The 14,547-nt window shown below is 36.1% G+C and overlaps 1 protein-coding gene across 1 annotated transcript in view; it reads left to right on the top strand.

The window, feature by feature from the left end:
• ARHGAP12 (Rho GTPase activating protein 12) overlaps positions 1 to 14,547 on the top strand; it is a 65,614-nt gene that overhangs the window by 35,234 nt on the left and 15,833 nt on the right. The window contains exons 6-9 of the mRNA XM_010006975.1: positions 4,728 to 4,853; positions 7,409 to 7,483; positions 10,136 to 10,197; positions 11,805 to 11,886. Coding sequence (XP_010005277.1) covers positions 4,728 to 4,853; positions 7,409 to 7,483; positions 10,136 to 10,197; positions 11,805 to 11,886 — 345 coding nt within the window. The remainder of the gene's footprint in view (positions 1 to 4,727; positions 4,854 to 7,408; positions 7,484 to 10,135; positions 10,198 to 11,804; positions 11,887 to 14,547) is intronic.

Below are 14,547 nucleotides of genomic sequence, written 5' to 3'. Positions count from 1 at the left end.
TTACTGTTATGGCATTAACTGTAAATGTGAACATGCTCAAGGATAACACTTCCAGTGTTCTTGTGCTTGTGTTACATAATTGAGGGAGTGTGTTGGGGAGACAGTTAAAAACCAAATTACTTTAGACAGTCTCATAGAAAGTCATCCAATCATGTACATTTTGATAACATCTAGGAGTATTTGTATGCCTCTGGCTAAAAATGACATCTCAAATGAAGTATCTTTGACAACTGTGGAGAAGTCTATCAAGGTTTATGATGAGTGTGACCCATCTTCTTGAGATGGAAGAGAAGAATTGTTCTTTAAAATTTACAAAGATTGTTAACCATAGTTTGTACTGCATCTTAAAAAAGACAGATTTTGCCTATGCATTCTGCTGCATTCAGTTGTCAGTTGTTGACAATTCCTAAAATAAAAATAAATAAACTAGCAAATAAAAGTTCATTCTTACATAGATTGCAATGATAAAATATGCTTATTGCTTATTCCCTGATCATGTTGAGAAAGGCTACAGTCCTATTTAAGAAACAGTTTTCTAATTTGTTTTATAATTAAGCAAATAGAAAATCAGTATTATGGAGGGGAGGGGAAGTTAAGTTGATTTCAGGAATGAGAATTCTGGAGTTTAAGAAAAGGTAATGTATCAAAATGACAAAAATGAGGAAATCTATATAATAAATTAATAATTAAGGGGGAAGCAGAGAGGATAACCTAATTAAAACTGGCATAATGGTCTCTCAGATTTTCAAAATGTGTTCCTGGGCTGATACTCAGCATAACAGCGTGATGCTTGGCCATCCTTTGACTGAGCTCTGCTCCAAGAGTAGACTTGGAAAGAATATGTGTGTATTTAAGCATCTTGAGTGAACGAATAATTTTGGTGTTAATATTTACAGACTGTGATATTACAGTTAAGCTTTTTCTTCTCACAAGTTCCTGCAGCACTAGCTCCCCTTGCTGTATTCACAGAGGAAGTGCTAGATAGAGAAGCTTCATTTTTGGCAGTTTTAATAGACCAGTAGTCTGTTAATTCACTTTGTGTGCTGTGAATGTTGAGTATGGGCTCAGGGACTTTAATTTTAAGTTCAAATGAATGCTTTTTCCTACTGGAGACCTGAATGCTGTTAAACAGAGCATGCTATCTGAAAAATTCCGATAAAACACTATGTAGGGAATGTCAGGAAGGTACCATGCCATCAAATGGTGAAAGAAAAGTAAAAATGAGAATGTGTAAATAGGGCCTGGTTGTCTTACAGTAAATGTGTCCTGTTCTGAGCTGTGGTACTTGATTTGAGGTGACATACCATGTGTGTTGGCATTAGTATCTACCCTAAGTAAATGCACTGAACAGTATCTTTAGCAACAGAGAATCATCTTCACATTCTTTCATAAAATCTGGGATTGTGTGATGAAAGTTGAAGCAGTCTCAGCTGACATAAGAACCTAGATGGTTTTTAAGGACAAAAGTGCAAGTGATATGATCAACCTGAGATAAGGAAGAAAAGGCAGTTAGTTTTTTTTTTTTTCTCTCTATTTAATGTGTATATTTGTATTCAAGAGGCCTAGTCTGGTCCTGGTGTTTGGTGGTTCCCATCCCCTCCTCTCAAGTAAGAAGGAGGGCAGGGGAAAGTGCCCCCAGCTTTTTCTTGGGCATGCAGCAAGGTCTGTGGCATTCAGTGCTGACTTGGACTCTTTTTTAAAGAGCGACAGTTTCAGTGATCCTGGGTGCTAGAAGGTGAAGCAGTGGATGTTCCAAGGCAGCAAAGGGAGTGTAGTGGGTTGTCCAGAGGTGTCTTCAGTAACTTTTCTATATGAGATCGTGCTGCTTGTCCCAGTGGTCTGCTCATTTTGTACAAGTTCCGTTCCTTTCAGCACAGCTGATGCCTTTAGCTGCTGAAACCCAGGCATCCTGTGGCAGAGAATGAGAAATCTTCTTTCCCTGAAGGAAAAAAAGGGAAGTGGTAGGGATGAAGTCCTCAAAAAGACAAAAAATATTCTATTTTATTTATGTGGGTTTAAGAAAAACATGCTGTTGATTTAGTTTATAAGAAAAGCAAAAGGTGTAACATGGAGGCTTAAATCTGTTCAAGGCCAGTGACACAAGTAGCACTTCAGAGTGGTTTTTCTTCAATTTCAGACAGTCTGTTGGGACAACTGGAAATAACAGAGTATATAGTGCTAACGGATACTAAGATAATCAGGATATTTTAAAATGCTGCTGTATGGGTCTCTCATTAACAGAAGGTAGAGTAAAATGCTGAACTTGAGGTCTTTACTAACTTTCACTGTCTATTGATTGCAGGTCTTTTCTGTCTTTACCCACCCAGTTCCTTTCATCTGGCTGAGGGTGTTAATGTAAACCAAGATGATTCTTTTTTTCTGCTTCTTAAAGCTGACAGATCTGTGTCATCTCCATAAGAACGGGGGCAACTGCTACAAATAGCTTAGAGGTGTTACATTTATTTCAGTCACAATTAGGCTAGGATAGAGCCTTGAGCCATGCCATGTATCAGGTTAAAATTAAATATAAATCACTCAAACAGTTGAGAGGGTTGGAAAATTTTGTACTGAGGCAAAGAAAGCTTTTAAGTGGCTCCTGAAGGCATTGAACAAATTCAGCAATGAAAATAACACTTTGTGACCTAAATTTACACCACTGGTGTGCTTACCCTGTGCCAAGAGCTGTTATAACAACAAGTCTGTGTTATTTGGTGCATGCAGAGTATGAAAAACTTGCTGATGCCCTCCCTTCCTGGTGGGAGATGTGCCCAATGAAATGGGGAACAAACTGAGGTGACATACTGGAGGGGTTAATGTAGTGGGACAAATTTGAGTTTCTGCAGGATTTTCAAGGAGCAGTATTGTGTATGTTTGGAGTTGTGTGCTACATTACCAAAAGCTTTAGAACTAAGAAAATAACATTGCACCCTAATAAGATGCTGTTAAGGCACATGGTATAGCAGAGATGGCCCTACTAGGCAATGAGAAGTCTCAAATGAGTCAGTTCTATTGTAGTGCAAGGCCCTTGCCTAATGTCTGTCTTCAAGATTGCAGCAACATGTTTAGAGTTATGTAAAAAATAAAACTTTTTTTGCAGGGGAAGGAGAGCCTAGCCTAGTTCCTTGTCATTGCTGTCAAGCAGTGGGAAATAAAACTGTAAATGCCTGTGAGGCAACAGCTCTGCAGGCAGGAGTCCTATAGTGTGCCAAAAAGTGAATCTGACCTGAAACTGTTCTGCAAGGCTTTTTGAGCTAAGGAGATTGGATGGAGCAGACCAGACAGTAGCAAGGGTAGTATTATCTGACCTGACAAGGCTGTAGCTCTGGATACTTCTCTCTGGTCTGTGGCCTCTACCTGGTCTGGAAGTTGGATAATTCAGTTAGATAATGTAGAGTCTGAAACAGTATCTGTACCTGACTAGGGCTGTCTTAGGAGATCAGAGATCAATCCATTTATTTTAAAAGTGGAGGCTTGTCTTGAGCCTAGAATTAAATCAGCTTTTTCTTCTCCCCCCCCTTGCCCTTAGTGTATTCTGTTATTTTGTAATGAATAAAACAAAAAAAAAAACCCAAACAAAACCATAAATGAGTACAAAAATGTTTACTTGACACCTCTGTTGTGGGAAAATGGGGCAAAAATGTCAAATGTTCCCTTGAAATACTTGACAGTTTACTAGCACTGTTTGTATCACCAATGCAAATTATTTAAGCTGCTAAGATGCATATAGCTCAGTGTTCCTGAATTGTTATCAGTGCTTTTTTAATGAGCTCCATATACTGTTGCTTTGCTTTCTTGTTAAATCTGTTTTGTAAAAGTAGATTTTTGTATTACTTTACAGATCTCTCTCTTTTGAGATGAGGTTGTCTATTGGCTAAGTTAACTCCTGCTAACTTGTGATGGAATCAAAAGCACCTTTTAAATACAAATCACCTGTATATAGGCTTGTACTCATATCCTAACTCTTAACATAGACTGAAATTCACTATATATCTTTGACAGTTAAATTTCTCGAGTTACTCAAATGAAAAATGCATGGAGGATTTCCATAAATAACATTTGCCAGTGTCACTGAAGTATGTATATATTTCTGTAATAAACAGTTCTGTTTCATACTAAGAAATGTATTTGGATTGCCCACTTAAGTGTTTTAGCACTGCTGCAAGGAAATTGTTTTTGGTAACCTTCTGCAATTTAGACATGATTTCAGTTGTTGAGATTTTAGTTGTAATACAGGTGGGCCATTTTGCTGCATATTGCTTAGCTTGCTGCCACAGTTTGAGTTGTAGCAGCATCTGCAGAGTGGATAACAAGAAGGTAAACTAGTACTAGATACCTTGCAATGTGAATGATGGCTCAGCTTTTGATTTTAACAAGGGAACAAACTGAGAGTTGCTTAAATCTCTCAATTTTAAAGTAGCTGTTGTCACGGGAGTGTAAATGTTCTGAACTCAAAGCGGAGTCAGTGCAGTCTCGGAGGTTAATTTTTGCAGTGACAACTAATACATTTCTGTCTTCGTGAACTACCAAATTCCATTCTCATGAATGCAAGATCCATTTACCTGGGGAGTATTTTACTGGTCTTGTGCATATTGAAACAGCGTAATGAAACACTAAAGATATTTGCCTTTTAAGCATCTATTGACACTGTTAAGGTGTATGAATGGTATTTCCAAGGCTTATTTGCATGAATTAGATTCTACTTATAGTTTGATTTTTCTTTTCTTTAGTATAATGCTTCACCCCAGCAGCAGAGAGATATAATAAAGAGTAGAAGTCTGGACAGGAGGCTACAAGAACCAATAGTTTTAACTAAGTGGAGGCACAGCACAATTGTTTTGGACACCAACGATAAGGTAGGGGCAAGTTAAAAAGCATGCTGGAGTGCCAACTGTTTATGTTGTGTAAGGTATTTAATGTAACAGGAATGAGTATGCATGAATTTCTGAAATTCTGTTGTATCATTGTGTATAACATTGAAAACGAGGACTATTTGATAACTTACTTTGAAGACAGACTTGAATGGACAAAACACTGTAGTTGTAATGAAAATGAATCTGGTGCCCCTAGTGTTATGTACCCAGCTTGTTGTTTCCAGAACGTTTTAATGGCTTTCCTTGGTGAAATGGAGTATATGAGTGGGTTGTCAGGAGTTGACTTAGTTCCTCAGAATAGAATTTATTGGATTTGATCTTAAGCTTTTGAGCTATTGGTTTAGAATATATCCTTCATGGTACTGAGGAGGCAGTGGACCATGCTTGGCTGGAGACTTTGCACCTCTATGAATGAGTTTAGCTTGAGTGAGTCTGAGATTCCTCTACTGCTTTTGTCCCCTCCCTACTGTTTCTCATTTATCTTTATCAAGTTTGTTGTGGATCTTGTATGACAGCCTAGATAAATCAAAGCTGACTGGATACTTCTAGCCTCATGTACAGGTTATCCTTCGCAGGTATGAAGAATTCTGATGGAGATAACTTAAAAGTTTTGGCCTCACTTTTAAAGGAAGACTTATCTTTTCATATTTTGGCATAAAATTTTATCATATTTTCTAGTGACCTTTATGTAGCAATGCACTGAATGAAGAAGCTCTGGTAAAACATTGAGTAAGTGGGTCTTCAAGACCTTATGTTCAAAACTAAGATCTTAAATGTAGTGAAGCAAACATGAAAGTGTACAAGTACCTAGTGGCAAAAGGAAACCAAATGGAACTATGTATGGGCCACATCTTTGAAGTCTAAGTCAGTAGCCTGAAGTGCCTTTAACAACTTCAAAACACAGAGGTAGCATGCATTGTTATAATAGTAAGGAGACTATAGTTAATATAAAGCACAATGTTAGTGCTCTGAGAAAATTAAAAATGTGCAGCAGAGCAAGACACTAATGATTTGTGGAAAGACAAAGTTTATTCAGTGCATTGATGCACTTGTTTTATTACCACTGGCAGCTGCTGTGTTATCTTACTCTGCTTTAGCTTAATATGTGGAAGGGGAATAGTTGATGACCACAAATACTGGATTTTTCAATCAGGAGTTGCTTAGTGTATGAGAGCTATCTCAAATTCAGAACAAAATAGAAAGGAAAGCAACTGGTATTTGTCTGAATAGGCACATCAACCCCAACTTAGCTTTTTAGCTGACTCCTGGGGAAGCTGCTTTCTTTTTGTTTTCCTTCTTTGTTTATACTGGAAAAACAACACAAGTCAATTCTATGAAAACAGGCCAGTCAAAAGAGTGCTTGAAATGTGTCAGAATGAAGGTATGGGTTGCCATGGTGGATGAAAATTTGTTGATACCAAAAGTACTTATTAACTGGGTTTTTTTTTGGCTGCAACACATATTTGTATATAGCCATCAGCTAAAAAGTTTGGTAAGAAGAGGAAAAAATACCTTCCTGGGAGGGACAGCATTGACTTTCTCAATTTGAACTTTTTTTTTCTCCTTCCTAAGGGCATCTGAAAATATGAAGTATTCAGGCTGTTCTTAGAAGTGCTAATGTTCTTTGTTATTATGCTATGAAAAGAACTAAGTGTGCCACTTCCCTACATAGATTTACAAGTGAATTTTAAAGCACGAGTGTGCAGAGCATTATGTAATGCTGGAAAAGCAAACTGAATTTGGGAGGGCTATCAAGGGAATTAAAAAGAGGGAGGGGGCAAAAATGTGTTAACAGTAACTGAGAACAAGGGATGTTTTTCTTCTGTTTGAAATTCTTTACCAGATTTTGAAGTGATGTAATTGTGCAAAGCAATCATTACTTCAGAGGAAATGCACATTCCCTTTTCTTTTCCAGATGGGCAGATTTTCAAGATTTTCAGAGATTTTTGTACTTTCTTCTTTTGATCTATAGTTAAAGTCTAATTTAAAACAAAACCTGAATCTCTATATATTTTCAGACTTTGCTTATAAGGATATTAATGATAATGACTTAAAAAAATTGATAGAGCTGCTATATGTTTTTCTAAATGTATACCAGTTTGTTGTACTCATCTTGTATTTACTAACCACACAGAGACATGATATATTCTTTAACATCTTGGTATTATGTGGTGCCCTGTAATAAGCTGGTATTAGGAATGTTCTTCATAATTTGGTAGCGATGTCATACCAAAAAATCTGCCCCTTAATAAGGATGAAAGCTTTGTATTAGGCTGATACAGTATGTATTAACATTTTTTTCAAGTGAATATGTACTAATTAACCCGGTTTGAATCTTGTCGGTAAATCTTGCAAGAACAGTGTTTAGTAAGCCAGTTTATATTATACCTGTCTGAGAATATAGTGAATGCTTTAAAAATACATCTTTTCCTAATGCATGTGTGTAAAGAGAGAGAGAAAAGGTATATTTAGGGTTAAAAAATGTTTAAGAATTGTAAGAAATATATTAACTTATGTTGCCTATTTGAATTCTATAGGAATCATCAGCTGCTTCTAAGGCGAGTTTTCCTGAAAATGAGTCTTCCCCTTCTTCACCAAAGCATCAAGCCACAGTCAGTATGCAAAGTGTTTAAATAGATAAGTAGGTGTTGTAGAAACTGGGCTATTCATGATTAGAGAACTGTGGGTAAACCTGCTTGGTATTAAGCAAAATAATGGGATAAAACTGTTTGAAGGCTTTACATTTTAAAAGGAATGCATTGCATCCGACTGTGCTTTCAGTAAAAATGCAGATTTCCTTTGTTTAAATACAGCTTGGCAGTAGGAGATTAAGTTAAAAATTCACTGTGGAATAAGGTTATGTCAAATTATGTAGAACTTGGTTGCTTCTTCCAGGAGTCATGTCTTCTTAAGTAGCAACTTGGAAGGTAAAAGCACAGAATCTTTCACTGTCAGTAGTAATAGTTTTTAGTATTTTATATCTTTATTTCTTATTTGTTTCAGTCTCATTGAAAAGACATGGAGGACTTGGCATAAATATATTGTCTTTTTTAATTCGTAGAATTGCTACTGGGAGAAAAACTTAAGCTTGTTAAACTCATCACGAATGTTTAACAGGTTTTTTGCATCAGTTTTTGTTTTTAATGTGATCATTTCTTTTTAAACAGTGGGGAATAATTACAAAAATCAGGTTTTTAGCCTTTTTTTTTTTTTTTTTTTTTTTTTTTTTTTTTTTTAAACTGTACTACATACAATAGCATTGAAATATATGCCTTGATCAATTTTAGCAGCCCTTTAGTAGTTAGCTCAGGGCATTAAAGGCACAACTTCTGTTTCATTCTTACTCTGCACACAGAAGAATGTTTCTCTGGCATATTAATGCTGATCCATTCTTACATCTCTTCAGACAGTTTTCCACAATAAAATAAGCATTGTTTACTAAGCAAGCTTTGTTGATAGTCTCGCACACAAGCAATTATTGCTGCGTGATTTCTCATTTCTTTAAATACAGTTCAGACCTTGATTTATTAAAATTGTATTTTGTAGAAAAATAATTGCTGTTTTAGATAATGGAAAAAAACCCACAGTCTTGCATTTTTTGTAGCTGTAGCCTGGGATTTAATATAACAAAGAAAGCCAGTGAATTTTTGTGTATTTTGATCCTTCACTTTCCACTTTCATTCCCTGGTTACTTTACTTTTCCCATTAGTACCCCCTAGTGTTGCTGCTAAGTAGAGCATTATGATACTTCTAAGTAATTTTTCTTTGGAGCATTCCCACTGGTTCTACCATGAGTAATTTATTAAAACCATACCTTTTTTGAGGAGGTGGGCATGGGATGCTCAGTCGCAGTGGAAGATGGTGACAGGCAGTTTCACTTACTAAAGCCAAAGGTTTCGTTTGAAGCATGCAGTGCATGGGACTGTTAGTGGTGTTTATGATCTAAGGAATGGGTTGATTTTGTTGTTTTGTTGTTTTTGTTTGTTGGCTGAAATTTAATTTCTGAATCATCAGGTAAACACTGTTATCCTTGAAAACGTTTCTCTCATATTTTATGTGCTGTGCTTGAAACATGTAGGTAACATTTTTTACACTCAGGAAAAAACAGATCTGTGTCTTTGGTAAGAGTATTGTCACAATATTCTGGCATAAAATTTCTCTTTGATATTGTATTGTGCAGTTATGGTCCACCTAATTATGAGATTTAGAGGAGAATATTGGAGAGAACATATATTCTATTTTCATTGGATCTAAAAGTGAGGGCATTTCTGTTATGATAAAACTAGTTTAGATCCTTTCCTTAGTTGATTGTTTAAAATAATAGCGTAGTTCTTAAATTAGGGACTGTTACAAGCTATTACTGAAAATAAATTGATTTTAAATCCCAAATTTAACATTCCTTTAGCACTATTCACTGGTAGGACAAGGCTGAGCTGACAGGAGAAAATGACAGAACTTGTTACCTCATCTTGAGTGTTACAAACGGTACAAATAGATGGTTTTCCTTTTTATCATAGAATATTTTTTCAAGCATTCCTTTAAATGTAGTTATTTTTGCATAGAAACTATAAATATTCACTCCAAATATTGTAAACTTGTAGATGCCCTTCCTGTTCAGTGTTTTTTTTTCCCACTGTTCATTGACTGATGTCCAAACTTGTACAGAGGCATGCCAATGTAAATTATTTTAATCAAGACATAACTAAGTAGTTTAAAATACTAATATTTTGCTTGGGGATAGGAAAAAATAGGACATCGAAGAAATGTTTCATTCATCTGGTTTTGAAATGAACATGTTAATATTTTTATGCATGTCAACTGTATTTTCTATAAAATATGCAGTTATATTAAAATATCTTGGAAGGATTTTGTTAGAGAATTGAGGCTGTTTGTCAGCCATCTCCTTTTCTAGTTGAAGGACACAAACACAAATGTGCTATTACACAAATAATTATAAATTTAGATTTAACATTTCCCCTGTATAGTACCACAAATGGCTTAATTTGCCTTGTCCAAAGAACTTAGACCTTAAAGAAGGAAAACGTTTTACTTTCTGAATGGTGATAAGTACTTTCCCAGAGGAACTTTGATTTTTGCTGATTGCTGCATACTTAAATATACTTCTGACAGTTTCTTGAAGTCATAACATGGGCAAACGTGGCTCATTGCCAGAAATTGATTGTGTGTGGGATTGAATTCAGTACTTTGATGGCAACAGAAATAGGTTTTGGTTTATATTTGTTATGTTTTACTGTATCTTGTAGGGTCAAGAGAAGTATGGGTTATTGAATGTGACAAAGCTTACAGAAAATGGGAAGAAAGTTCGGTAAGTCTTTGACTTCTAGAAGTATGTGCATAAGAGTTTGTGTAAGGTATCTGACTTTTAGATTAGGGCAACATACTGGCTTTTGCAGTTTCTTACTATTTGTCTGAATATGCCTGAGTAGTTCTGCTCCTAGCACACAGTGTTTCCATGTCTCAAAGTCTGTGTTTCTCCCAGTGATCTGAAGATAATGTACTTCAGGGAGCTGGAGGCTCATGTATGCCAGAGCTCCCTGCGGGGCAGTGATTTCGTGACAGTGTGCTGGTGAGAGACAGCTTTTTAAAATGGGGCCAATTTATTTATTTAAGAGAAAATATGTATAGTTTATAGCCTGTCTTGTTCCCTGGATAGAATCTGTGTAGGAGGGGCTTTTAGACTTCCACTTCATCTCCTTTGATTTCCAAGGAGTGTACACGTCTTGTGTTCCCTAAGTCTTCCTTCACTCTGCTTGTGGAGCAGGTGTGACCCAACTTTGGTCCTGCTGTAGATGATAAATGACCTAATTTCTAACTTCCTGTCTCTGCCTCACAGGCAGGCATTTGCATTATAAGTCATCGTGTATAATTGAGTAATGCTGCCTAACTAACATTTCTGGTGTTTTGCGAAGAGTCAGTGTTAAATACTACGTGTGGCATATGCTCAGATTAAATTTAGGTTTTACGTTTTACTTTTTTAACTTTTTTAAATTTAAGCTTTTATATCTAGTACTGTGTTATATCTAATTCAGTGTTTCCCAGACTTTTGTTACATGCTTTTCCTCAGGATTAAATAGTCAGCATGCAAATGATAATCTGGAGCCACCCTAATCTAGTCCAATGTAGCTGGGCAGTAGGTCTGCCCCCCAGCTTGGTTCCCCAGAGCTGCTCCTAAGAGCTTGCTATGAAAGGGTGGACAGTGGCTCATGTAAGCTGCTACTGGTACAGTATCCTTCTCACCAGTTGTGTTGCATCTGTTGGAATCATTGATCTGGATTACTGTGCTGCTGTACAGAAAGATGCAGTGTGGCCATCCTGTCACTTTAAGAGCTGTTGATTAATAAATCATGCTTGGGCAATAGGAATAGGTTGTCAGGGCTTGTCAAGAATTTTGTTTTTTTTACCCTCAGGAGGACAGGTGCTCAGGCATAAAGGCAAATAGACACCTGGAACAACCAATTTGTTCTTTTTCTGCACTTGGTAGATGTGTAGCAAGTATGTTATTGCCAGCGTAAATGAGCTTGTTACATGAATGTGAGGCATTTGCATTCCAGTTAGATGTGATCAATCAAATTCAGAATTATGCAGTACTTTGGCATAATTTACTAAGTGCACAGTAGGCTGAGTGTTCCAGATCAGCCCCTTTGAAATTATAATTGTATAGTGTTTCTCCTAGTGAACTGCTTCCACTACTAATTAGTTTTGTTTGATTTAGACTTTGATGGTCAGGCAGGGGCTGTTAACATATGTTCCCTTCTACAAATATGATAGAGAGTTATACTTACTGATGGCACTAATGACTGTATATATGCTTAAGTATATTAAGATACAGGTCAGCTGAGCAACAGTGATTGACAGTTTAAATACCTACTTTCAAAGTGAATTTATCTTATGTTTGTTTATAAATATTTACAGAAAGAATTGGATGTCCTCGTGGGCAGTGTTACAAGGTTCATCGTTGCTGTTCACTAAAACCCAAGGAAGTGGAACTGGCTGGGTAAGTTCAAGAACATCTCCCACCCTCACTGAAGTGTTAAATCACATAAAGCATAATAAATTAAAGCTCTGGGGTTTTTTGTTGGGCTTAAATACAGTTATGCATGCATAGTTTAGAAAAAATAAGTGTGTAAGTTAGCAGGAAAATAGTTTAATGTAACAACTATGAAGTAGAATGAGAAGAAAAACAATTGTACTTTCTTCTGTTTCAGGAAGATTTTTGTTTGATAAGTAAGAAACTGAGAAGGAAATGCTCAGGTGCCCTGTAAGCTTGAAGTTTAGGCTTCAGGCTGAATATTTTTGTTTTTCTTACTAATGTGTTTGTCTAAGTTTTTATTTGACCATTCTGGGATATTTTTTTCATAAACTCCAATAAACTGAATGTGATTCAGGTAATGAAGAAAATAGTCCCACAGTTAGCTGGTTGCATTGTACTGTTGGAATCATGCAGTATGGTTGTCTTTTCATTTAATCTTTTCCATGTTTGATTCCATATCTTGTTTTGTATTTGTGTCTTATTTTGATGTCTGATGAACACTTAAAAGAGAAACATCACACTGAAGTTGATGACTATTCCATTTTTATATCATCTCTTATTAAATAGCACTGTAATTAAAATGGCCATAGCACTGTAATTAAAATGGCCATATTTACCCAGGTACACTTCTACATGAACAGGTATAGAAGTGGTCCCTCATCTCCAGCTCACTCACCTACTTTTGGAGATCTGACATTAAACTGTGTGGATCTCCTATAATATCTTGAGAGATCAGATTCAGTATTTGTTGCAGTGTATTATTATGACAGTTCCAGCAAAATTGCGTCTTACAGATGTGTGCTATCTTGGTGTGCCTTGCTGATCTTTCTACTTGGCTCACTTTCTCCTGTTGCACTTCTTTTTGGGTAGTGAATGGATATTGACAGTTCTTTTCTAAAACATTGAATTAATTTCAGAGCTGTAAACATCATATTTTTGCCCTTCTGTTCTGGTAGAAGGGGTGTTTGGATAAAAAAATGGGTAAAGATGTATAAACAACAAGATTGGGGGTAGAAAAGAATGGAAAGAGTCAAGTTGGGCAAGATGAAGGAAGAGAGAAGGGAAGGAAGAAGAAAAATTAGAGGCATGAGAGAACACTGTCTGGGAGGAAGAAGACTTGGTGACCTGAGGAGATCTGCTTACACTTTGTGTGGAGGGGAAGAGTTTGTGTATATCAGAGACAAAGCACAGAAGGTGGCACAGAAACATACATGTGAAAATAAACACACACACAATCTTTAATTCATAAGTACGTGTGTATACACTGACTTTCCCACCTGTGAACGTTGGAACACTAGGTAAATAGGATTATTCATCGGTGACAGAAATACTGCAGATAAGATAATGAACATAACTTGTGATCTTTTTAAAAAAATATAACTTTCATAACAAAATATGTTGAAGAAATATTGACAAACCTTAAAATGGCCTTAAAAGGTGAGCTTTGAAGCTTTGAATCCCTTTTACTGGAATTGGAAAGTTTTAAAACTCATTCCCTTACCTTCCTTCATGCCTTTCAGTCATTATCTGTTGTTTGGTTAAGTTCAGTTTCATCACCCTACTTCATAAAATGGAAAACTCCTAGCCATTCTGAGGTGAGCTTCAATATTTAGTCTTAGTGGACAAAGAATGCTGTTATTTTTGCAGTGCACTAATAAAAATTCTGGAAATTCATAACTTTGAGTTTTGATTTACTTTTACAATTTACTACAATTTACTTTTATAGCTGCAGATCTGAAAAGTACTTAAATTTTATAGGTATAAAATTGCATGTTTAGAAAGTAAAAGAGTTCACCTGAGTTCACTTCTCAAGTTTCCAAAACTCAATTACAATTACTAATACTCTGAATCCAAAAGTAGCTGTAGATTAAAAAAAACCATTGATATCAACATATAGTTAAATCATTAAAATACACAGTGTGGAAGTGAGATACTGATCATGAATATATGATACTGTTATGAATAGCTATTTCTGTCCACTAAAAATGGTCATGCAACGTGCTTAGGAATACTAATGTAAGATGCGTGTTACACCTTATAAATACAGTCATTTGGTGGGGGGGGAAAAGTCATACATTCTTTTGGGAATTAAAGTGGAACAAAAGCATCAGATATATGTACTCTCAAGTATTGGAGAAGAGTCAGCAAAATAAATCATTAACAGTAAGAAAAGAAAAAAGTGAAGCTGGAAATATTAAGGGAAAACATCTTTCAAGGACTTTGTGTTGTCTAACTGCATACTTGCATTTGGCTTTGTAAAGATGTAATTAAGTATTCAGCACATACTCTCTGCACTCTGTGTAGGACTCTTTTTTGGGTGTCAGCTTCTATCTCACCTCTCACACTTTGATCCGTATCAGTATTTTAATAAGATGAAGTCTAGTGTAACAGTTTGACGCATGATAAGAATTACATTTCTTCATCTTACGAGAAGAATGTTTGTTTAGCATTCATCTAGTGATTGATGTAACTGTATCTTTTTATTTTGTGCATTGTTATGTGACTTCATCACTTTTCTTCCTTTTTCTCATCAAGTCATTTTGCCATGGGGGCTCAATTCCTGAGCTCTTGCTTTCGCTGCTTTCTTCTTGGAAAAATGCTCTCAGTCGTCGACCTGCTGTCACC

Source organism: Chaetura pelagica, unplaced genomic scaffold, assembly GCF_000747805.2.
Source record: "Chaetura pelagica isolate M959 unplaced genomic scaffold, ChaPel_1.0 scaffold17, whole genome shotgun sequence".
Classification (NCBI taxonomy): domain Eukaryota; kingdom Metazoa; phylum Chordata; class Aves; order Apodiformes; family Apodidae; genus Chaetura; species Chaetura pelagica.
This window is presented reverse-complemented; position numbering and strand designations above follow the sequence as displayed.